At 43.1% G+C, this 24,253-nt stretch overlaps 2 protein-coding genes across 4 annotated transcripts in view; both read left to right on the top strand.

Moving 5' to 3' along the window:
- The window catches only part of mfsd13al (major facilitator superfamily domain containing 13a-like), a 228,316-nt gene that overhangs the window by 115,178 nt on the left and 88,885 nt on the right, over positions 1 to 24,253 (top strand). The window lies entirely within an intron of this gene.
- gprc5ba (G protein-coupled receptor, class C, group 5, member Ba) lies at positions 431 to 17,268 on the top strand. 2 transcript variants are annotated; one of them, XM_022202381.2, is made up of 4 exons: positions 431 to 1,238; positions 10,885 to 11,913; positions 12,479 to 12,624; positions 14,110 to 17,268. In XM_022202381.2, the coding sequence occupies exons 2-4, from the start codon at positions 10,887 to 10,889 to the stop codon at positions 14,152 to 14,154; spliced, it is 1,218 nt and encodes a 405-aa protein (XP_022058073.1). In that variant the 5' UTR covers positions 431 to 1,238; positions 10,885 to 10,886; the 3' UTR covers positions 14,155 to 17,268. The 2 variants fall into 2 exon arrangements, with proteins under 2 accessions (XP_022058073.1, XP_022058074.1); XM_022202382.2 differs by having other exon boundaries at positions 433 to 1,238; positions 12,479 to 12,600.

Genomic DNA, 24,253 nt, shown 5'->3' with positions numbered 1-24,253 from the left:
CCGGAAAAGAGCCTGGCTCGCTTTCAAAATAAGAGAGCAGCAACATGAAAACAATGTAAGGCCTGCAGAAGACAAGAGGAAAGATTTAAGGTTGAAAGCAACAAATAGCCTGTAAGGAGGGATAACAATAATAATAATAAGTCTGACAGAGCATTAGCAGGTGAAGCAGGTCATCCAGCGGCTCAGGTGGTTGTGGTTTGAGTGAACCATCCAGCGCTTCCAGTGGCTCAGAAAACGACATGTGCGTGAATTTCTTCAAGTGTCTTCAACAGAAACTAATAAACATTTACTCAGTTTGTCATTGGAAATGAAAAACAAACAATGTGAGATTTGTACCACAGCAGCACATTCCCAACTAGAGGGCATTTATTTCACTTTATTCTGAAAGATGTCAGTGGAAATTGGATTTAAAAAAATCAACCTGACATTGTGTTGGCATGTTTTCTGTGACTTAGCGCAGTGGACCAGAGAATAACAATAACGCCGCAGCTGGATGGAGCAGAGGAGCGTTTGGAGAGTCCAAATTGTGCGCACACTGACAGTGACACTAGGACAGCGGGTTTAGGAGGCGTGTGCGCGCCTCATTCTCACGGCGCAAGTGTCCACATGTCACGGATCCGTTAATTTACCCCCAGTAAAACCGCCAGAGCGAGGGAGGACCGAGAGGAGCCCCTGTCACCGTCCCTGTGTGTCTGTCTGTGTGGGTGCGTACCGGGATTATCATTACGCACGTTATGCGGAGCGCAGTTTCGGTGATGCGTTCAGTCGTGAGAGGTGCAGCGGGGAGCAGCGAGTGTGAGCCCGGGCATCCAGCGGCATAATCAGCGCCGCGTCTGGAGCAGGGATCCGGCTGTTATGGGGACACGGTTCGTGCACGTCGTAGGATTTCGACCCTCATCTTCTTTATTTTGAGGAATCCGTCTTTGTTGCAAAGCGCAAGTCAAAGATGCGCACCGCTGAACAAAGGATTTAGAGGAAAAACGATCAAGAATCTCTCCCATATTTTAATCCTCACACCTCGTTGCGTTTCGTCTCCCACGTTTGGACTCGTATTTATGCACATACTGCCTCCGACGCGGGCTGAATAACCGGGATCCTCCGGGCTCATGTGGACGGAGAGAGAACACGGAGCTCATTCCGAAATGTGACATTTTTTTTTTTTACATTCTGACTCCCATCAAACCTGACAACTGTGCGTCCGTCTTCATCCTTCATCACGTTTGTTTACATCGATCCAGGTACGTGCTGCTCTCCATGTAGAATACTGATGCTTCAGACGGGGGGAGGGAGCTGACATTTGTGCGTGTCCGAATATTTGGGTGAAAATCTTCCATCACCGTTTATTTGAATGCTTCTGTGCTTGTGTAATAAATAACGAGGCAGGTTTTCGGTTTTTTTTTTAAATCACCGCTGAGGTGGAAGTTGCATCACTGACAGCCTGCGAAAGGCGATGTCGATGCGCCAAATGCAAAGGTGTGTGAGGCGGAGAGGACACGCAGCGTTAAAGATAAATGCAATGCGTAAATGTTGCACAAATGCACATTTACGCACAGGGCTCGGCGCATATGGCCTTGACCTCACGGGGCGTTTAACAAAAAACCGTGTACAGCTTAACCAAAGGCTTCGAGCTGTGTGAAATTTACCGACTGATTGGCTCTGGCACATTTTTTCTCACGAGGATAAAAACGTTGGTGTCCTTCTTAGTAGCTGCGCCTCCGTTTCCATCCCACAATACACCGGGATATTTTAGGAGTGTCAATTACTCGTACGTTCTTTGGTGTCGAGGTTAGATGTCATTCTTTATTTTTGGATCACACACACCTCAGTAACAATGGCCTTGCTGCTGTTCTCTCCAACAAACACACTCTTCTGGAACCCCCAGGGACCCTCCCATGTGGCTGGTATTGTTCAAGGGGGGGGGGGGGGGGGGGGGGGTTGGTGCTGAAAAAAAGAGACAAGAAAAAAGAGCATTCTCTAAATGTCTGTTTGCATTGAGCTGCTTCTTAGGTCAGCTAAATCCAAGGGTTCCCTTTAGAAGACACCCCTGATCCAGAGCAGGGCCTCGTTTGGAGAGAGATTGCACTTAAATGCCCGCTTGTGTCCAATCAGGTGGAGGAAGTTTGTTTGGAAATCGATGTGAATGCATGGATTGACTGTGTGTTGCTAAACAGACAGATGATATGAGAGTGTGGAGCTGCTGTCAGTGCAGGATTTGTGTACTCAGAAAGCTCCCGGGCCTATTTTGGAGTGTTCTGTTTTCCATCATTAATCAATATTCAGCAGAGTGGAGCTGTTTATTCTCAGGCTGCACATTCATGAGGCAGTTAGTCTCCTCCTGGGAGAAGAAGGAGCTCCAGCATCTCCTCGGGGCTGCTGCCATATGTACCCTGTTTGGATGATTGTGCGCATGGAGCCTCTTTATGTACACAGCTGAGCATGAGCCGGACTGTCACATACATGGCAACGTCCCTGCTTCTGCTTTCATACGTGCACACACACACTCACACACACACACGCGCTCCAGGCACAAGGCTCGCTCCAGTTCTTCCCCTGTACATCCGACTGTTCCTCGTTTCTCGTGCTCCTCTGATCACTATCACGCTCTCTACCCAAATCTGATCACCCGGGGCTCCTGTGATCAACCCCCCATTCATCCTGCCCCAGATCCCGTCGCTTTGATGCTTTCTCGTCACACACAAGCAGATCACACGATGCTGGAGGTCTCCGTCTGTGTACATTTTGGGGTTTTTGGATGCCTCCACATCCGAGCGGTCACCTCATCCTTGCTGCTGGAGGAGGAGGAGGGAGAAAGGAGCAAAGGGAGGGGAGGGAGGGTTGAGATTAAACATTGGCAGTGTTAATTGCCAAGTCAATTAGCATATGGTCTTGCTGTGAGCCCAGTCACATGGTAATGAGGCCTAATTAGGGTGGCCTGGGATGTCTGAAGAGGCTGGGGAAAATACTTGTACTGTCAGTTACTCCGTGATGCACCCAGGAGGCTGGTGCAGTGAATGGGCCGCCTCTGTTCCAGTCTCCATTCAGTGTATTTTCATTTTATCCCTCTCAGCTCTGCTTTCTCGTGTCATCTGAGAGTCTATTTTTTCCTAAAACCTGTCCTACCAACTCCTCCTACATATTTTAGCACACTCATACCACATCTCTTCCCTTCTGTTTTCGTCCTTAACTCCTTCTACTTCCAGATTTTCGTATCTGTCACTACCGGCTGTGAAGAAGAGGTGATGTGGTTGGAGGTCAAAATAGTGCACAAATCAAAGGACAAAGGGAACTTGTTGGTTAATTTACACGATTGTTCAAATGTTTGGGGTCTCTCAGACAATTTCATGTTTTCCATGAAAACTCACACTTTTATCCATGTGCTAACATAACTGCACATGGGTTTTCTAATCATCAATGAGCCTTTCAACACCATTAGCTAACACAATGTAGCATTAGAACACAGGAGTGATGGTTGCTGGAAATGTTCCTCTGTACCCCTGTGGAGATATTCCATTAAAAATCAGCTGTTTCCAGCTAGAATAGTCATTTACTATATTAATTAGATTGTATTTCTGATTAATGTTATCTTCATTAAAAAATGCTTTTCTTCCAAAAATAAGGACATTTCTAAGTGACCCTAAACTTTTGAATGGTAGTGTACATGAGGCAGGAAGTTGGATGATCTAGAACTGTGGTTATTAAAACCATTAGTGTTATAATTGGGCAGGAATAGGTGAAGAAACCAAAATATATTTGTCACATCAAAGTCACTCGACGTGTTTTCAGGTGTAAATACATGTGAAGTATGAGTAGTTAACTATATCTGCTGCTATGTAGCTGTAATTTCAAGTTGAGCAACCTTGAACAAGACATACCAGAGCTGGAAATCCAATGTGAACAAACCGTGACTTTGCAGTTTTCTTTGCAGAAGGACTCCAACTCCAGCTGAACGCACCACTGCAGAGGTAATCTCTGGAAAGAGACAAGTTCAGGGATTACGACAGGCATGTGTCGTGTCAAAGTGTCCTTGAATAAACAAACAAAAAACCCTCCTCTCTGCTGTAGATAAGAGCGTGTCCACGTGAAGCAAGTTTATTTCATAACAGATCTTCGGCCCTCAATAAAAAATATACAAAAAAATCCCTTTTCCAAAACCCTACAGTGGGTAAATCTCTAAAGTGGTGATGCTCCTTAAATCTGCCTTTTAACTATAACAGACGACTGGTTTGTTGGGAAAGAGCTGAACTGCAGATAGATTTTCTCTGCGAAAGAAATTTCCGAGTTTAGAGCAACTGAGCAGAGCCTTCGTTTCTTCGTGGTCGAGTCCCACACAACCTACACTTTTATATCACCGAGCTATTTCTATGAAGACACCCTTAGAAAGAATAGAATGAAGCAAGGAAACTCTTACATTCACTAAATATAATCTACTTGATTTAATAAAGGCTGATAAAAATTGATTACATTTGCAAGTGCTCACAACCTCAGTGTATTCTTTAAAGGCAAGAGAACAAGATTCCACCTCTTTAATTCCTTCCTCTCCTCATAAACATTGCTCTGACTACACTCCAGAATGAGCTTTAGTTTATTTATGACTGATACGTTAGATGTTATTTCATCCCAGTTAGTAAAGTAGGATGTAAATGTATTCACTGCCATGGAAAAAGATCAAGTCTCGAGTGGTTTCGTCAGGAAGCAGATGCCGGCGGAGGGCCTACAGACGACCCGCTCACCTCAACATCTGGACCGTTGTGTTTCCACCCGTACACCTGCACACTCACACAGACACACTTTCTCCATTATCGTCCAAATGGTCCGACTAAAGGAGAAAAACGAGAATTGGAGTGACTCGTCAAACTGCAATAATCCTTCCAATTATCACCCCAGTAATTAGACGGCATCTGGTTGTGCTACGTCTGATAATTACGCGAGGTTGTAATTGTTCGGGATGGTTGTTACATCTCCCCATCCCTGTCTATCCAGCCTGGAGCGCATCTGAATGACTGCAGTGCTGCACATTTGCACTCTCACGATTGCGTTCCCGTTGTAAGGACTGGATGCTGCTTACCTTCCACATTCAGCTCTGCGTGAGAATGCGCTGCCTTCACAGACACACATGCATAATACATGCCACCAAGCTGAATGTTATATTTACATGTAAATAGAGGCAGCGAACACGGGCGCTGTGCCAGTCTGAGTGTGTGACAGTGACACATGCAGCATGAATGCATCCATGTAACCCTGCGATGTTCAGAATAGCAAACTAAGATGGACCTCGGAGGGCAGCAGGCTGTTTGGCACTGAGGAAGATGATGCCTGAGAAACAGCAGCCATGCAGCAGAACTGGCAGGAGCTGGATCTTTCCCCCAGTTACATAAGATGCACAGCAAGAATAAAGGGGAAGGGAGGGAAGAGGGGTAGAAGGGGGCACAAGGAGGGAAGAAAAAGACGCCAAAATGGAAGGAAGAGGGACGTGTTTGGGATTAGATGGAGGAGGGTCGGAGGTGTACGAGCCTCCTCTTTCTGCGCATCCTCAAATGCAGCAGAGCCAAGGCCGCCGAGGTGGCATCGAGGATTTTAAATGGAGGGGAGGACAGAAATGGCTGCGAGGAGTGACAGGGAGAGAAACATGTCTGGAAAGATAGAAGGGAGGATGTGACGGTGTCAGCATGAAGCAGAAGGCCGTGACTCAGATTAGCTTAAAGAAGAGCACTCGAATGTGCAGCATGTGTCCTGTAGGTGTGTGTGTGTGTATGTGTGTGATACCGCACACGGGATGTTGCACATGCATGTCTGGCTGACTGCGTACATGTGATGGTATGTGTGGACCCTGGCAGCCCTCTAGTGCATCCTTCAGTTTTCAGATCACCAGTTTGCCAAGACACACTCAAAAAGCAGCCGGGGCAACCATCTGTGCAAGTGGCAGTGACAGGGCAGGAGACTGAGTGAGTCCAGAAGCCACCAGTGTGCAGGACTCAACCTCCAGTCGCTTCATCTCTAATCCCAAGTGTGCATCTTAACTGCCTCTGCTTTTAGAAATAGCAAAGAATGTGGAGAAGAAAGACAGAAAAGGACAGAGGAGGAGCCGTCTGCTCAGCTTGTAGGGGATGAGTGAGTGAGCTTTTTGTCTCCTCTCTTTTGTTTTATTCCTGTAATTTAGAGCCGGGGCGTCACCATGGTTATCATCAGAAAAACAACACGGTGTTACGAGTCTGTCGAGAGTGTTTTTGTGCCACTTGTTCAGGTATGCGTGTTAGTATCAGGTGTTGGTATAGGAACATCCAGCACTGTGTTTTCTGGTGACTCATCCCTCCGAAAGCGCTGATTGATGTTAATGTAGACCAGTAATGACCGACGGCTACAGCGAGGAAGGAAGGAGGCAACAGGAAATAACAGCAGGAAATGAGGGAGCGGAGAATTTTAGTAATGAGGAGGCGTGAAGAAGAATTTTGGAGGGTGTAAATCTCAGAAGAATACTTGAAAGAGCTCCAAACAAATGAGTATGCACAAAACACACATATACGCAGGCATGCATCTTTCACTGTTGAGCCCTCTGGGGTCTCCAAAAAATAAATAATCATATCTCACAAGGTTGTAAACAACTGCTGTCTTAAAAATATTTTTTTTTAAAATGGATATGAGGACATCAAAAGCTTGTAAATAAGTGGATGGATGAGTTGTGCTGGGAGCGTATGTACATGAGAGTAAGAAAGAAGACCAGGGGAAGAATTAATACATTAAATAATAGATAGTCATTCTGTGAGTACGTACAGTCTGACTGAATGTAAGTTGAGTTTTTGCTGGATTAGTAAAGCTTTTTAGATTTTTCTAGCATTTCTAAAATAATGTTTAACCAGCAACAACAAGCCGTGCATACGATGGCGTACTACTTGCTGAAATGATGTGACAAACATCCATCCATTATCTACACCGCTTAATCTTCATTAGGGTTGCTAGGGTCATGTACGACTCAAAGGTCCTCCAACATCCGACAGCAACTACTGCAATCACAACTGCAATCCAAACTATGTTAATCAGGAATTATAAAGTTATGGATGACCAAGAATCTGATTTAAATACCACTTGTTTTCCCGGACAGGTCACTAATGAATGTGAATGGTCGACTTGGATCTTTGTGGATTTGCATGGATGATGACATTTCCGTACTGTGAACCCTTGTGGACATGACAAGATTGCTCATTTAGACATGAAGCTGACACGTTGAGTTGCCATCATCCATTCATTCATTATCTACTCTGTGTAATCCACATTAGGGTCACGGGGGGGGGGGGGGGGGGGGGGGGGGGGGGGGGGGGGGGGGGGGGGGGGGGGGGGGGGGCTGGAGTCGATCTCAGCTGACTTACAGTGAATTGTAGTTTATCACAGGACTACATATAAGGACAAACAATCACACATACAATTTAGAGCTACCAGTTAACCTCAGCGTGTTTTTGGCCTGTGGAAGGAGAAAACCCATGCATGCACAGGGAGAGCACGGAAACTCTATGCAGAAAGATCCCGGGAAGGCCAGGACACGAACCGGGGATCTTCTAGTTGCAAGGCGAGAGTGCTAACCATCAAACCACTGTGCAACAAACAGTTTTGTATTTAAACATCCAGTCATTATGTTGGTGGATTTCTGGCTACCTGGTGAATGCAAGTCCAATAGTCTCTCTCCTTTTAGCTCCATTTTAGTCTCCACTATCTCCTGATGGAAATGTTTGGCTCTCTAGCCGGTGAATGATCCGTACTAGCTAGCTGCAGCTACATGCCAAACAATGATCTTAAACTCACCATGAAACCTGTAAAGCAGAGGACAGCTGTAGATTCAGGTAAAATCTAGAAAAGAGGAAAAAATGGTAAGAACCATTCCAACACATGCTCTTTATATTCTCTCACCTGATCCAGGTGAAACGATATGTGATTGGAAAAAGTCTACCGTCACAATCAGACTCTCCAAAGCCTGAAAATGGAACTAAGAGGAAGAGAAGAAGTCTGGGTGTTTTGAGATGTTTCCCAACACTGGAAGCTTGCCAGGCGTGTCACTAGTGGGTCACAACAGACGCTTTGCCATCAGGCCAAGGTGTCGGACCTACGTGATGGTTTGGTGGCAAACTTTCTCTTTTAGTATGAAAACAGTTCAACGAAAAGTGTTTCTGAATTCATCTGAGGCAAGAAATAAGCTGCTGAATCTGTCCTTGTTTACATTCAGCAATGGCTGGTTTAGAGGTTTTACGAAATTTTTTGTGAGTTGTTGACCTCTATTTAAAGCACTTCATTTGCATAAAGTTGAGGTCAAGGCTGCTTTATGCAAATGAGGTGTGGGCAGCTATGCAGGCAATGTGACGTCCCATCACTCAAAACACAGTGCGTAGCATTTCACATAGACTAACGGTTCATGTCCAAAGAATTTCTCACATCCCATTCATTAAGTTCTATGCTGGTTGCGTTGTGGTGCATTTTGAGCTACGTTGCAGCGTGTTACCCTGGAGTTGCCCGCAGCTCATTTGCATAAAGTGAACTTCACTTCTACTTTATGCAAATGAGGCACAGGAAGCTGAGGTCTGATGCTTTGTGAAATTTTCAGAAAACCTCTACACTAGCCATTATGGATGTATAACAAAAACAGATTCAGCAGCTTATTTCTCGCCTCAGTTGTTTTCAGAAATACTTTTCATTGGACTGTTTTCATTATAAAAAAGATACCACCTTGTGGTCCACAAGTGACACTCCCACCAAGCAAGTGATATTCAGGTGCGGTGCATTTTCATCTGAAAAAAACGCGCCTGTGGACACGTACCATCACTGTTTCTCAATACCGCACGCTTGACAGGTGTTTTACCTTCAGGCCCGTAGAAGCGACAGACCAACATAGTGGCTCGGTGGCAAATTTTCTCTGTTATTGCAAAAACAGTTCAGCGAAAAGTATTTCTGAAAGCATTTGAGGTGAGATATAAGCTGCTCAGTCTGTCCTTGTTTTACTTCAACAACGACTGGTTTAGAGTTTTTAGAAAGTTGATAGATGGATGATGACAATAGACTACTTTATGCAAATGAGCTATGGGCAGCTAAAGGGCAGCTAGTGGGCAATGTGGTGCCCCAACGCTCCAAACATAACGCTACCAGAATGCAATGCAGGGCGTTTAACATAGACAATGAGTGTAAAGTGTGAAACTGACAGCTCCTGTGGACATGAACCATAAAGGTAGGCGTTCAAAAAAAAAAAAGGTAGGCGTTCACAAGGGTGTTTTTACACTAGTGGGTCACATGACAGGTGCTTTACCTTCAGTCCTGTAGAGCCGTTGGACCAACGTGACGTCAACACTTTTTCTTATATTACGAAAACATTTGAGGTGAGAATCAAGCTGCCGAATCCGTCCTTATTTTATCTCAAAAATGGCTGGTTTAGAGGGTTTACAAAACTTTGGACCTCATTTGTATAATATAGCTGAGATCTCAAGTTATGCTAATGAGCTGCGGACAGCTAGCGGGCAATGAAATGCGACCAGAATGCAATGCGCGGTGTTTCATATGGACATGAACCGTAAGTTCTTTTCAGGTCAGTTGAATTACAAAATGCTGGACGGTTATTATCGATTATTTTCCCAATGGTGCGAAAAAGAACTGCCTAGTCCAGCTTTTAATTGTACCTAAAATACTGGCTGCAGCTGCTTCATGTTTTAAAATCTGCTGAAGATAAATCATCCTATCAGAAACAGCTCTGCTTAAATCCACTGGACATCCTCCCACTCTAAATATCGAGGGTCTGTGTCCTTCTTGCAATGTGCTCCTCTTAATAAGCGACATGCCTTTAAGACTGTACGGCCAGGCCGGCGTTTATTCCAACCTGCTGCTCTCTGATGTCCTGACCACGTACCTCCTCCTGACTGGTATGAGGAGCTAATATGAGCTGGGGATATCCAGTGTCCTTTACATGGTATGCAAATATTGTGATACAGTCTATTTGTGGATGCCGTGACATTTTTAATGTCAGAATTACAGTGAGACTACAGTTCCCTGAAATAAACAAATCCAGTGTGTTGCTTGAAGCATGGAGAGAGAAGAAAAGCGCTTTGTGAAGGCAGATTGTTTAACACACTAAAGTCTGATCCAGCTTGGAAAGAATTTCTAAAAGCCCAGCGACAGCAACCTGGCAGAGAAAATGTGTTTGTGTGTGTGGTGCCTTTAAATACAGATCAACCTCCCATAAAACACACAGCTTGTCAGGTGAGGCGACAGCAACGATCATCGCAGCAAAGCTCTCAGAGAAACCAAAGAATGTGTGAGCGTTTGTGTGTGTTTGTGGCTGTTGACAGCAGCGACGTATAAAGAAAAAGGTAGACAGCATTGATTTTGAGGCTTTTTTTGTTTCGCTGGAACATTTTTCTTAAAAGTTTGTGTATCTGTTTGCAGTGTGTTGTGTGTTGTGTCACACCTCGCTAGATGCCCTTAGATGCCTGATAGTGAACTGTACTGCTTGTACACACTTCCTCTATATCTCTGATTTTTTCATAAAAATATGCGTGATGCTGCAGCTTTCCTGTCAGTGCTGAGGCTGGGCAAATCATACACCCAATACTCAGCTGATCTCCTGCATGTTGCTTTTAATTTGAGGCTGTTGGCAATGAAATGAAAAGGTTATAAAAAGCTTAGGGCTGCTGTTGCTGACAGAGGATGTGTTTTATGTGTTTTTGTGGCTTCAGTCTTTCACCCTGCATGAACTGCTGTCCTTTGTTTCCTCTCTAAAACACAGCAGTGGCCAGTTGTTTGTATTGTCACATAGGTGGATGATTCCTGCGACTGACTTCTCAGCTTTATGACCACACTGACTCACTGTCGTTCTCTCTCCTCCTTTCCTTTGACTTCTCATCTCTGTCTTCTCTCCAGAGATGGCGTTCCTCCCAGTCCTCCTCCTGCTGCTGTTGGCTGTTTCTCATGGTGTCGACGGTCAGAACTCGGACCCTGAGGCCCTCCCTCGAGGCTGTGGCTGGGGCCTGGTGCGTCCTTACACCCTCCTCTGTGACCTAGACTCCATCTGGGGTGTGGCCGTTGAATCTGTGGCTGCTGGTGGGACTCTGGCCTCCATCTTACTCGCCCTCGTCCTGCTGTGCCGTTTACGCCACATCAGCGAGGCTGAGAAGCGGAGCGGCGTGGGACCCATCCTCCTGCTGCTCCTCGGCATCCTGGGCTTGTTCAGCCTGAGCTTCGCCTACCTGATAGAGCAGGATGAGTCGCTGTGTCTCCTCCGCAGGGCCCTGTGGGGCCTCCTGTTCGCCGTCTGCTTCTCCTGCCTGCTGGTTCAGGGTGTCCGTCTGCGCAGGTTGGGTCGGGAGCGTCGGAGCCCCGGCGGCTGCGCCCTCACCGGCCTGGCGTTGGGTTTGAGCGCCGTGCAGGGCATCATCGCTGCCGAGTGGCTGCTCCTGACTGTGCTGAGGGAGGGAAGAGCTGCCTGTCAGTACCTGCCTCTGGACTTCTCGCTAGCCTGTAGCTACGTGCTAGCCCTGCTGCTGGCCGCACTGACCGCTGCCTCCCTGGCCCTCTGCGGAAAGACGCGTCAGTGGCGCTGCAATGCCATCTGGCTGCTGCTGACCTGCCTGCTGTCGCTGCTGCTGTGGGTGGCCTGGGTGGGCTTCTACCTGTACGGCAACGCCTGGCTCGGCAGGTCCCCGGACTGGAACGACCCAGCGCTGGCGATTGCTTTAGTGGCTCAGGGCTGGCTGCTGCTGATCTTCCACGCCATCCCAGAATCCCACATTTGCCTGAGACCCCCGCCGCAGCCCACCGCCCCAGATTACTTCGACACATCCCAGAACTCAACGCGAATGAGGGAGACGAGCTTCGACGAAGACATCCCTCTGTCTCACAGGCAGTTTGTGGAGAACCAGGGCTATGGATACAACGACGAGAACACCGCAGGTACAGTCCATGTTTCAGAGCAGACAGCTTATAGGAAATGTAGGCCAACGAGAAGAAGTATTTACATAAGAGGCCAGAAATAAGAACCAGAGGATACAAGAGGATATGTATATCCTTCCTTCCTTCCTTCCTTCCTTCCTTTCATCATTCATTCGTTCGTTCCTTCGTTCCTTCGTTTGTTCCTTCCTTCCTTCCATTGTTAGTTTGTTCCTTCCTTCCTTCCTTCCTTCCTTATTTTTTCCTTCCTTCCTTCCTTCCTTTCTTGCTTACTTCTCTTCATCATTCCTTCCTTCCTTATTTTTTTCCTTCCTTTCTTGCTTACTTCTCTTCATCATTCCTTCCTTCCTTCCTTCCTTCCTTTATTCCTTCCTTCCTTCCTTCTTTTTATCCTTCCTTCCTTCCATCCTTTCATCATTTGTTCGTTCATTCCTTCCTTCCTTCCTTACTCCCTTCCTTTATTCTTTTATCCTTTTTTCCTCCCTTCCTTCTTTATCCTTCCTTCCTTCCTTCCTTCCTTCCTTCTTTACAGGGAATAATCTCCAGCTCTCTGTTTATTTCCTTCCAGGTCTGAGGAGTGGTGGTGGTGCCAGTCAACACAACAGTAACACCGGCGCTCGGCCCAGCGCTCCTTTCCGTAGCAACGTGTACCAGCCCACTGAGATGACCATGATCCTGAACGGGGGAGCGGTGAGTACATCCTCCCAGTCTCAGGTACACGCCGCTTACACGCCGCTCTCTCATTCGCCCACGCCGACAAGACTGCATGCACATTTGTGCGTCCTGGACCATTCGTCATTGCAGAAGAATGAGGGAGAGGTGTGAGCTGAGTGTGTGTGTGCGTTCTGGGTTTGTGTGTGCATGCTCAGGTGTCTGTTGCATTTCGTGGGCACATGCATGGATGGGTTTGGCACAAATGGCCACTGAGCTGACACTGATTTGTGCACGAGGCGACTTCCATGCGCTCCTGAGTGTGTAGATCACCTGCGAATGCTCTTTGTCCACTGAGTGATGCGACTGTCAGCCGACCGCTCACGCCCTTCGTTCTGCAGGATGAATGGCTGCTCCGGCTGGAGAACCGCCGTCCAGCCACTGTGCTCTGAATAACGCAGCAACACCTCATATTACAGGAGGTTAAGATGCTGAAGCATCACTATTCCCAGAGAATTGAGCTGGGCCTTAGCATTAACAAAGGGAACATAGAGACTTCTAATTAAGCTGCTTTGCATAAAAAAAATCTTTAGTTTGTGTTGTAGCATGCTCAGGATACACTACAGGAGGTAGTTTGCTTGAGGCGTAAAATATAATAAATAAGAAAATCAGCTTTTGACAGCAATTTAAAAAACTAAAAATAACTTTAAAAAGATGAGAGCACAAAGAACAAGATGGAAAACGACAAGGATGAAAGAGCGAAGTGGATAGTGGTCTCCGAGTGTGAGACTGAGTTAACGGATTTGTTTGACATTTTGGGAGATGGCGTCTGCTTGTAGAGTCAGATGAGAAAATCAATACAGGACAGTAAAAAAGTGAAAACAGGGAAACAGCCTGGACATGACAGTTTGGTGTTTGTATGGATTAAATCAGTGTTTGTGCTAAACTTAGCTAATCAGCCAGTGCTCCGAACAAACCTCTAGATTATTTCCTGCATTTATGTCAATTTATTAATGACACACTATAATAGGATTAGTTAGTTTAATATAGTTAGTAGTAGAAATGCACTAAAAGAAGAATACAGAATACCTGTACTGTGTTGCCTCTGATTGATATTCAGTAGCATTTTTTATGGAGAACGCTGGCTGTAAATGACAAATTAAAAATATAGTTTTACACTAGAAAAACATGCATTAAGTAGTAATGGCAGGTTTTCCTGTCAGGCTGCAAAGAGAATGCAGATCAGGAGACCTTTCTGTCACCTGAGAGGCCAAAACAGGGCAAAAAGTAGTGAATGAGTGCTTGATAGACAATATTATCTGAATTTTTGTCTTCCTTTTTCCTCTGGATTTTGCCAGTGTGACAGTTTTAGTAAGTAAATAAACAGCGAGGGGGCAATACAAGGAATTTCAAAATGAAAACTGGAGTCAGAGATGCATTTAGTTTAAACCCATCCGGAGATTCGTACTCAACCTGTGTGGTTATTTGTGGACGCAGCGCGTTGTTCAACCTGTTTTATCATTTACAAACTGAATTTTTCCATTCCAGGTGCCCTCTGCTCCTCCCACCTACACGGGGAGGCAACTGTGGTGAGCGAGAGGTTTGGAAAGAGGATAGAAAATGAAGAAGAGGATGGAGGAGTGAGGAGGGAGAGGTCCAGAACGAGGAGCCCGTCCGGTTGGGTTGGACTTAACGGATGCCTGCGGGGGCCCTTAGACTCTGTGTACAGACTTTAATACTGACTGTGTGCCAATCAACTATTGTATGAGTGTGTGTGAGACTGAGAGGACGTCAGGTATGGAGGACAGAGCTAAAGCTTTTCTAGCACACAAGTCTCAATAGAAGAGTTTAAAACCTTGAAATGCGACCAGCAAGTAGCAAAACAAAAGACCTGCTGACTCAGATGTGAAAACATCCACATGCAGTATTCCTTCCTCTTCCTTCTCTCGCTATGATTTGCTCTTCTGACTCCTTGAAAACTGTGAAATCTGTCGCCTTTTCCTGCTCTGTCAGGCAGGATTGTCTTTTCTGCTGCTTCTCACAATGCTGGCGCTCAAGTGAAACATTTGGCTCTGTCCTCCATCATCCACAGCGTAGGTGAAGCCAGAGCACATGGGCAACTGTACAGCTCGAGCACCGCCCTCTTAAAAATACTTCAGTCTCTGTGGGTGTGCATGTACGTGAGTATATGAGAGGAAGGAGTGAGTGGATACCCCACAACTCTCCCACTCCAGCAAACCCTCCCTCTCCAAGACTGTCGCTGTTTTTCCTTCCTCCCTGTTCCTGCATTTCTCTGTGAATATAACTCCTCTCACCTCGCGTCATCCTCCCTCCTGCATGGACACTTTGCGAACACAAACTGTGAAACTGCAACTGGAAAAGAAAGTTCCCGGCGACCGAGGGCAGCGTGGAGCACCTGAACAAAGCTGCCGTTAGACTTACGATGGAACGGGGACGCTTGTGATTGGCCGAGGAGGGTGTCAGTCATCAGCGGGGAGGCGCTGCTTGGTGAATCTAGGTCAGACTGCTGCTCCACCACATCTCGATGGCCACTGGCGGTTTGAAGCAGCCAGGAGAAACTGTCACTTTATATCAGCAGGAAACGGAGCGAGGAAGTGGAATGGTCTCTTATTCCTCTATCTGTGTTTGTGAGTGTTGTGATTCCACGAGAAAATTCAAAGATGCTCTCTGGTGCTAAATATTCCTCCACACGACCCTCCAGTGAGGCTCAGAAGCAACACTTCTGTAGATACAGTAGTGAAACTGTGAGCAGCAGACTATATATAGAGCTGCGTGGAGATATTCTAGAGCCTTAGGAAGATCAGATTTACAGTACAGGGTAGGAAGAGGAGGAGGAAGGAGAGACGGTCCGAGGGGAGTAAAATCTCTGTGACTTCTTTCTCTAATCTATGTGAGAGAATGGCTGCCTGGTGTGTGTCTGTGATGTGGAGGCGGCCGTGTGGCTGTATGTGGTCGTCTTCTTTATCTACTGAGGCGTCTCTCCCTCCTCCTGTCTCTCTGTGGTCGGCTATAATTCAAGTCCCAGTGCCAAGAAGGACTCTTGTTTCACCGGAGTCTCTGTTTCACGCCCTTTTCCCACCATCGTGACACCGGCTCTCTTTCACCAGAGAAGCTGTGTACATAATAGTGCTGTAAAGCGTTGCTTGCTTGTTTACTTTTTTTTTTTTAACTGTAGGCTGAGTTTAGACACACTGGAAAACTGACCACTGCAAACTGATTTTTATCTCTCTCTTTTTTTAAAAAAAAAAAAGGTTTGCTTTCTGTTCATAAATTTGCCTGTTGTTACTTTTACTTTTCTCTTGCTGGTGTCTTTTATTTTTTAAAACTAGCATTTTGGAAATGTTTTGCCAACACTAGATATGCTTTTATTTTTCTGTTTGTTTGATTAATGTTCAAGGAAGTCATGTGAGTTATCATTTATGAGGGTTTACGTCGGTTGTACCTCCTAATCTCGGTCCGCTCTTTGCTGTTAGAGGGATACAAGCATACCCATTATGAAATTTTACAAAAAACCACTATGGCTGTGAATAATTTTGGCACTTCATGCAGTAAACAACGACTTATTCTGTGATATTTTTAGGGATAACTATAAAAAGCAAGAGCAGGGAGGGCAGAATAAACTAACTTCCAGCCCGTCAACAGTCAGTCTAGTGATCCTGGATCTTCCATCAGCCTCGACTAAGAAAAGATCAGGGGTCAACCGTCGACTGCTGCTGTATGTTTATGTCTCACACACTGGCTATTCTAAAATAGGACTGGTACTCGCATGCCAGCTTCATGCCCAAAGACAGCCTGTCCCGCTACGTCAGGCTCTGTTTGGGCCGCCGCTGGTCAGAAACCATAGAAGAAGACGAGTCCTCAGGGTTTGGGATGGTCAGCAGTAAAGGGACAAAGCTCCTGAGTGTCAGCACTCAGAGCTGAGGGGGAGGTTTCAGTTCTTGTGATGTTTTCACTCAATGTGGAGTACAGAAAAAAAAAAGAACAATAACATGATGTGACTTCGTAGATTTTGCACTTGTCGACTACCTATCTGTGCATGCTTATCACCATTTCTACATATAAGACCTTTCTCAGACGTACTTTTGAATACTAACTCTATTTATGTAAAGGTCGTGTGACAGCAATCATAATTTCAGTGTATATCAGATGACACACTTAATGTCTGTGCTTTCTTAAACACAAAAGAGAGCTGGTTCTTGAGAAGCAAAGAGATTAAAATCAGGGGAAATGGTCCAAAATAGAATGATTCCCCAAAAAGGAACAAAATGCCATCAACAACTGGACCTAATAATAACTTCCTCTGTTAGTTTGAAGACTTGAGGGAAAAAAAGAGAATCTGCCGACTGATATTGTCTCTGTGTGTAAAATCAAATAGACTGTGGTGAAATTTGCACAAAACTTCTATGTTGAGTTTGTCTTTCCCTGGGTAGCCCATCTGAACACCCATCCTCCTTGGGGTTGACATGTCCTTGCCTGTCCTCTTCTGATTCGTCTCGCCTTCAGACTGTTCCAGCGGGGCAGCTGACCGGCCGATATTGGTTTTCACAGCGACTGTGCAGTGACGCAGCATGCCTATGTATAGAACTTGATTCCCCTGATTAGAAAAAGAAAAAAAACAGTTAACTCTCTTGTTTCTGTAACTGATTCAGGAAAAAAGTTCAATAAAAGTGTCATGTTTGTAGTTAACTTTTTAATTGGATGTGGTGTTTTTTTTCCTCGGTGAGTGAAACAACAGCCATTTACAATGGATTTTCACCTACTTCACCCGACACATCAAGGTAAAGACTCTGCAGTGTTTATGATGTGGATTTACCTGAATAATTTAAAACCAGACAGAATTATATGAATCACTGGACTAAATTAAATATTAAGACAACAAAACTTAAAAAATGTACATGGAACACTCAACAAATCCAAACATTCTCAATAAGCAATCAAGAGGAAGAACTGCCTTTAAACAAGAAGAAGAGACCTCCAGCAGAACCAGACTCAAGGAGGGAGGACATCTGCCTCAACCAGTCGGGGTGAGGGTGAAGGATAGCAGAGGGGAAACTTTAAAGGCATTAGAGGAGATTTAATTTCCTACGACTTTGAACGTAGCATGCGCATGCGCACATACAACCTCTCCCTCACCCCCTCTAACCTCCCCCCTCTTAACATTTACAAAGAAACGCCCCCCTCCAAAACTTGCGTAGCACTCGTGAAGTTGTCTTTTACGGCTGGGTCCCCCTGGATCTTTATCTGCCATTATGTAAAAAAAGATGAGCAAAACAAGTCGCCAGCTAACTACGAAGCTATACCAAAGCAACACATACAGAAAACACGTAAGTCCAAGGCGTACATAATCTACGTAACTAGGCCTGAGCCGGAAGATTTTTGATTGACAAGGAAGGGAGCAAACCAAACGCCTCGGTCCGAGCGCATTGATTGGCTGATGTTTTTCAAGTCCTGCCATGTCCACAGTTATTTTTTAAATTTTTTATTCTTTTAGAGACCATACATACAAGTCCACTAAAGGTCAGTATATTCATTTTATGTGAATCAGACAAATTAAACAAAAAAAAACATCCTCCATAATGTCTTTAAATATGTGAATGTCGGAAAAACGAGTGCTAAAAATTTTTAAAAATGGATAACAATTTAGCACCTTACACTTGCTTTTTGACAGAATTGACCAAGGTAGGTGCTAAATGGACCTAAACTTTACATAGAAATGACTTGTTAGTAGTCTACGCTGCACAGAAAAGGTAGTTGGTTAAGTTTCATTCAAATTCTCAATGAAAATTTCCTGTGAATTACCGTATTTTTCAAATCTTTGCTTGTTTGGTTTCTTAAGTGAGAGTTAGCTAGGTTATTCCAGAATTGGAGGACATTTGGTCCCCCCCTGAGTTCTGATTGGTCACCCTGTGTGCCCCCCCAAAATATTTGTTGGAAAGTTACATTACTGATACTCCGATTTCAGACGCTCCTGAACGCAACTTCGTTGTCCGACTGCACCTGAATGCACCAATGACGTTAGTTTGATCTTCTCATCAACCATGCCTGACGGTTACTGCATATCTGGCTGGCTGGGTAAGTATGTTTGTGTGTGTGTATGTCCGTTCAGATATCTCTGCAAGTGCTGAAGTCAGGATGATCAAACTTGGCCCTGAAGATCGGTCTAAGGTCCCCTGCTCAGTTGTGGAGTTAGAGGTCAGCAGATCAAGGTCAAAGTCACAGGGGTCACTTAGAAAATTTCCTGCATATTGCATCATTTGTATAGGAAGGGATATATGTAGGATAATCAAAAGTGATACAGAGCATCATGCATGGGCGTGGTTCTGCCATCTACTGAGGGCTTGTCTAGTTGTATTTTGTTTGGATTTGAAGAAGCTTTGAAGACGTTTCCTGATGCCGGAGGAGAAGACGAGCAGCTTTGTACCTTTGCGGTACTGTGGCCGTTTCTCAGTACGTAACTGTCCGTATCTGGTTTTCACGTATTCATGAAACGTCATCATCGAGACTGCATGGGACCAGAGTAGTGAGTACAGATATGAATCAGTAGATAGATATATATCTATGACTGCAGCTCTCAGTAACAGGGTTTCATTAGAGGAAGTCAGACATAGTCATACAGAGAAACATTAGAGCTCACACTGAAATGGAGCTACAGCTCTGTGTCTTGTAGAAGATTTATTTTCAAAGCTACATGTGTGACGGTAATAATCCGTGCCAGAGCAGACCTCATTAGCTCTTCTGCTAGGTTGGCTAACTTCCGGTCCCTCCATGGACGCTGTTGTCGGTAATGTAGCCAGAACATGGATTAATTTTTCGTTTGGGCTTGACAAAGACGAGAACAAAAATATTCAGAGCAAGTGGAGCAGCTAGCTCCATAATTTTTCCATAAAACAAATCACGGCTTCTATTTTGTCAGAAAACCCTGGAAACTTTGTTTATACGTAATTCCGCTAACTTGACTGAACGTAGGCTGCAGTTCCCGTTCTTTAATCATCAATATGATGTATAAATGCAGATGGACTTCATGTATTTCACTATGCAGACATTTTTATGGATGTCCAGTATATTTTATAGATATAAACATATTTGATAGAAATATGAGAAATGGATTTCTGTTTCCTCATAATAATTGAGTTAATGCCATTAAATTTTCATCGGTGATTCATCTTTACTGTGAAACTTTTACTTTACACCTATATATATATATTTTAAATGTAGGTCATTTTAAGGTAAGACATTAAAGGATGGTTTTCTTAGGTAAATGAATATAAGGTTTAATTGACTGAAATTTTTTAATGTTGTGTTTCTTTCAATTTAAAATATCTCAATTTATTAATACAGCTCAGTCAGTTACATTTTCTATTATTAAGAATTCTTATTCAGTTTAACACTAGATGACGCATCAGTTCATTGAGTATTTCAGAGCCAGTTTTTTATTTTCAATTATCTGTATTTAAAGCGATATTATTAAAATATAATTGCAATGAAACAGCAGCAACATAGGAAACAACCAAATATATAAAGGAAGTGCAGCTATTTTAATATAAAAAATGATCTATCCGTGAGAACATGTTGAAAGTGCAGCTAAAGTTAGGTTAAGTTAGCGAAACTATTGATAAGCAATGTTTCCTTTTACTTCCAGAAAAATAAAAGTCTCATATTTGCTATTTATTAAACAATCACTAAAAGCAACACTTCCAGTTTGTTTTAGTTTGTTGGTATTTATCGGTGAAGCAGCAGCACATTTTCCACAAACAGTTTTACTGTCCGTTGTCTTGTTTTATTCAGTTTTCAGCTCAGTAATTCAGTCCTTTAGCTGATTGGACCAACAGACACTGAAAGGCTAATAAAATAATAAATGATAATTTACTGATCGGTGCCCTTTTAACCCTTTAAGCTTCAGTCAATTCCAGCCGTTTTCAGTACAAAAAATCGCTAATATTCTATTTTTAAATAAAAAAAATTACGAAAAATACAGGGAATATTGGACGGGCATCGCGAGGTGCATTTCCTTGAAAATGACCGATTTGGGGATTTTATACCGACTTCAGGACATGTTTTGGATAAAATAGTTTACTTGCTTGTGTCATCTGGATGTAAAAGGTTGGATTATGGTCGTTTTTTGTGGAATCTTTTTTTGTGTGTGTAATAATAAACACGGAAATGTGAGTCGCGCTGTGTGCGTTGAAGCCGTGTATAGAGAACGGATGGATGAATATTCATTTTTGTCGGACAAATGTGTTTTTCTCACCCGCTGTGGTAATCACATCTGAAAGTGGTTTATACCAGCGGATTCATGAGAATCTAAGCTTTCCATCGGCGTATAGTGTTTGTATAATCGTGTTTGCAGCCGTCGGACATTCTTGAAATTCCTATGCAAATTAGTAGGTGTACCGCCGGCGGTACACTGAAGCTTAACTTTATGTTCAACTTCAGAGTCAGATATAATGTAGCAGGGAACCCCAGGAGTTGGTGGAGTTTATTTGTGTGTCGTTAAGTTCATAAAACTGTGGCTGGTTGACGTTAATGTAACGTTCAGGAAACTTAAATGTGATTAAAACAGTAACATTAATGTTCTAGTTGTCAGTACTCAGCTTTAATTTGACACTAAAACAGAATCTGATAGCTTTAAATAACATCAATTTCATTAATTTGTTGAAAATGGTTTCATTTGTTGTTGTGATGTTGCTGCTGATTCATTAAAACTAGATCATCCGTGTTGAAGACACGTTTAGTTCTAGTATCAGAAGTACAAGAAGGAAAATGGAAGTTTAGTTCTGCTACGGGTTACACAGTAGAGTAGTGGTTAGCACTTTCGCCTTGCAACAAGAAGATCCCCGGTTCAAATCCTGGTCTGGAATCTTTCTGCATGGAGTTTGCATGTTCTCCCTCTGCATGTGTGGGTTTTCTCCAGGCACTCCGGCTTCCTCCCACAGTCCAAAAATATGCTGAGGTTAATTGATAACTCTAAATTGCCCGTAGGTGTAAATGAGAGTGTGATTGTCTGTCTGTATATGTAGCCCTGGGACAGACTGGCGACCTGTCCAGGGCGTCCCCTGCCTTCGCCCGAGTCAGCTGAGATAGGCTCCTGCGCCCCTAGTGAGGATAAAGCGGTGTATAGAGGATGGATTGTTCTGCTATGTCAAAGATTTCAGGGATAAAGTAACTAAATTAATCTTTATGCCTCCAACTTTATTTTACAAGAATGAAATAATCACAGATAATAAAAATATAAATAGCAAAGAAAACCTGAGAGAATAATTGCCTGAAAAGTCTGTGAAGGAAAAGCAGCTTTTTCTCCTGAAAGATCAGAATGCTCCAACATTTGCATCTGACAGCATCAAGTCAACCAGAAAGAAAAGAAAAAAGAGAATGACTTCTTTCTGATCACATCTGTTCTGCTGCTCACATTCTTCACTTTTACAGTCCACTTTTAAAAGTTCAGCAGACAGGTGCTCTGCTTTGGAGTGTGACGATGTCGTCGCTGATGTGGAGACTGAAGTTTCCGTTTCACCCACAGCGTGCTTTAGGACACCCGGGTCGGACTTGATGTTTGAAATACTGACCGAAAGCTCAGATTTAACTGTCTGTAGTTCCGTTTTGATGGATGTTAAATTTTTGCGCATTTATCATCTATTTTTCCTATTTTTCGAGTTTTTTTTAACTCCAGTCTCGTCTCGACCATTTTTTCTCAGGAGGTTGGACTTCAGCCTTTGTGCTGGAGGGTTGAACCCTCAGTTCCAAGACTTTCCAAAGCCTCCAGCCCTCCCAAGTCCTCAGGACCTGAGCTTTCACACAGTCTGAGGGCTGAAAATTTCGAAGTCCCACAGCAGTCCTCTGTTGATTTGACTTTCAGACAGTCTAAGGATTGATATCTTCTAAGTTCCTGAGTATTTCTCTGTTAGTTTGAACCTTCAGACAGTCTGAGGGCTGAAGTTTTAAAGGTTTCTCTGTTAGTGTGAACTTTCTGGTTAACAGAAGTCTTAAAACTTGTGACCATGAGTCTTGATTTCACATTTAGACCATCCATCTGAGTTCTTCTCAGACCTTCACCTGTGGGTTCTTTAGAAATCCTGAACAAACTTTGATTCTCTTCACTGAACAATAAAGTTTGTGGAGATCAGAAGGTAACATTAGTTTGATCGATGCCTTCAACTACTAGTAGACTTTATCTGGAAAGCAGTTTTCTGAAATGAGTTCTTAGTAAATCTGTCCACAATCAAACCAAGAACACAGAAAGAGGAAATGATTGAAGAAACAACTTGATGTTTTCATTTCAGACTAGAAAACGCTTTAAGACCTTTATCTGTTTTTGCTCTTTTTGATCATATTGTCTCTTCTGTTTAATTTGATCTTCTAAAGTCTAACTGGTGTCTTTTCAAATGTTTTGTCTTTAGTTTGATTCTTCTTAAATGTTTCATTTTGCTCTTTTCTCACCTTTTATTCTTTTCTAATGTCTGTTGAGATTTTAAAATGTCTTTTTAATGTTTGTTTTTTTCAAATGTTTTATCGGCTTGTTTGAAAAATTTCCTTTTCTTTCCTAATGTTTAATTTTTAGATTAAATCTTTAAGATTTTTCTTTTTAAATGTTTTACCACTTTTTAATGTTTAATTTTCATTTTATATGCTTCATTGTATTTTCGGTTTAATTCCTATTTAAAGTTTTGTCTTTAAGATTTAATTTTCTAATTAAACATTTAATTTATTAAATGTTTTGTCTTTTTAAAGGTTTAATGATCTAATTAAATGTTTATTTGTTAAATGTTTAATATTCTTCTTGTTTAATTGTATTTTTGAAATGTTTAACTAAAATATTTCATCTTTAATGTTTGACATTTTTGTCTAAAAATTGTTTATTTTCATAATTACATGTTTTGTATCTTCTGTTTAACTAATTAAATATTTTGTCTGTTTAATATAATTTATTTGTATTTAATGTTTAATTTTCTTTTTAGTAGTTTTATTATATTAAATGTTTTTTCCTTTGATTTAATTTTTTAATGCAGTTTATTTCTTTAATCTTCTTTTTCCTGTCAAGATTTTAAACCCAAACTTAAAAATGAAACGAACCCTTAAATCACAATAAAATACTTCTGTTGTCACAATCATAAGTTAGTCAGTTATTCAGTTTATCAATTCAACTTTATTTGTTTAGCACCCTTCACACAGATGACAAAACTAGACAAGCAAAGAGAAAAAACTATGCTAACACTATTATTAAAACTCAAGAACATTTAAAAAAATAAAGATCAAACATCATAATATTCATCAAAAAAAATTCATATCAGCAGTTGCTTAGCACAAACCCTGAAACAGCAGCGTGTTAATTAGCGAGCTTTTGACATGCGTCCACGAGGATCTTGTTGTCTTCAAGGGAGCCAGATTAGCTTGTTTCTGGCTCCAGTGATTATGCTAACTAAGCTAACTCTTGGCTAGAAAGTGAAGAAGTGTATTTTAACAAGAAACGGACTTTTTGTTCAGCATGTTGAGCAAAGTCTGTTTATGTCTAAGGATGTGGTGTTTGTGCAGCTTGTATGGGCACCCACCCACGCAGACCTCAACTCTTTTACTCTGTACAGTCAGGATGTCTACGAGTAAACAAAATCGTGATTCACACTTCCACCTTCAGCGTAGAGTCACATCTCAGAAGCAGGTGTTATCTGGCGCTGCTCTG

Source organism: Acanthochromis polyacanthus, chromosome 21, assembly GCF_021347895.1.
Source record: "Acanthochromis polyacanthus isolate Apoly-LR-REF ecotype Palm Island chromosome 21, KAUST_Apoly_ChrSc, whole genome shotgun sequence".
Lineage (NCBI taxonomy): Eukaryota > Metazoa > Chordata > Actinopteri > Pomacentridae > Acanthochromis > Acanthochromis polyacanthus.
Note: the sequence above shows the minus strand (reverse complement) of the source record. Positions and strands in the feature narration are given on the sequence as shown.

Coding starts and splice junctions, on each gene's coding strand:
- gprc5ba (XM_022202381.2), top strand. CDS start 10,887: ATGGCGTTCCTCCCAGTCCTCCTCCTGCTGCTGTTGGCTGTTTCTCAT. Junction 11,914..12,478: donor CAACGACGAGAACACCGCAG/GTACAGTCCATG, acceptor ATTTCCTTCCAG/GTCTGAGGAGTGGTGGTGGT. Junction 12,625..14,109: donor GTACATCCTCCCAGTCTCAG/GTACACGCCGCT, acceptor TTTCCATTCCAG/GTGCCCTCTGCTCCTCCCAC.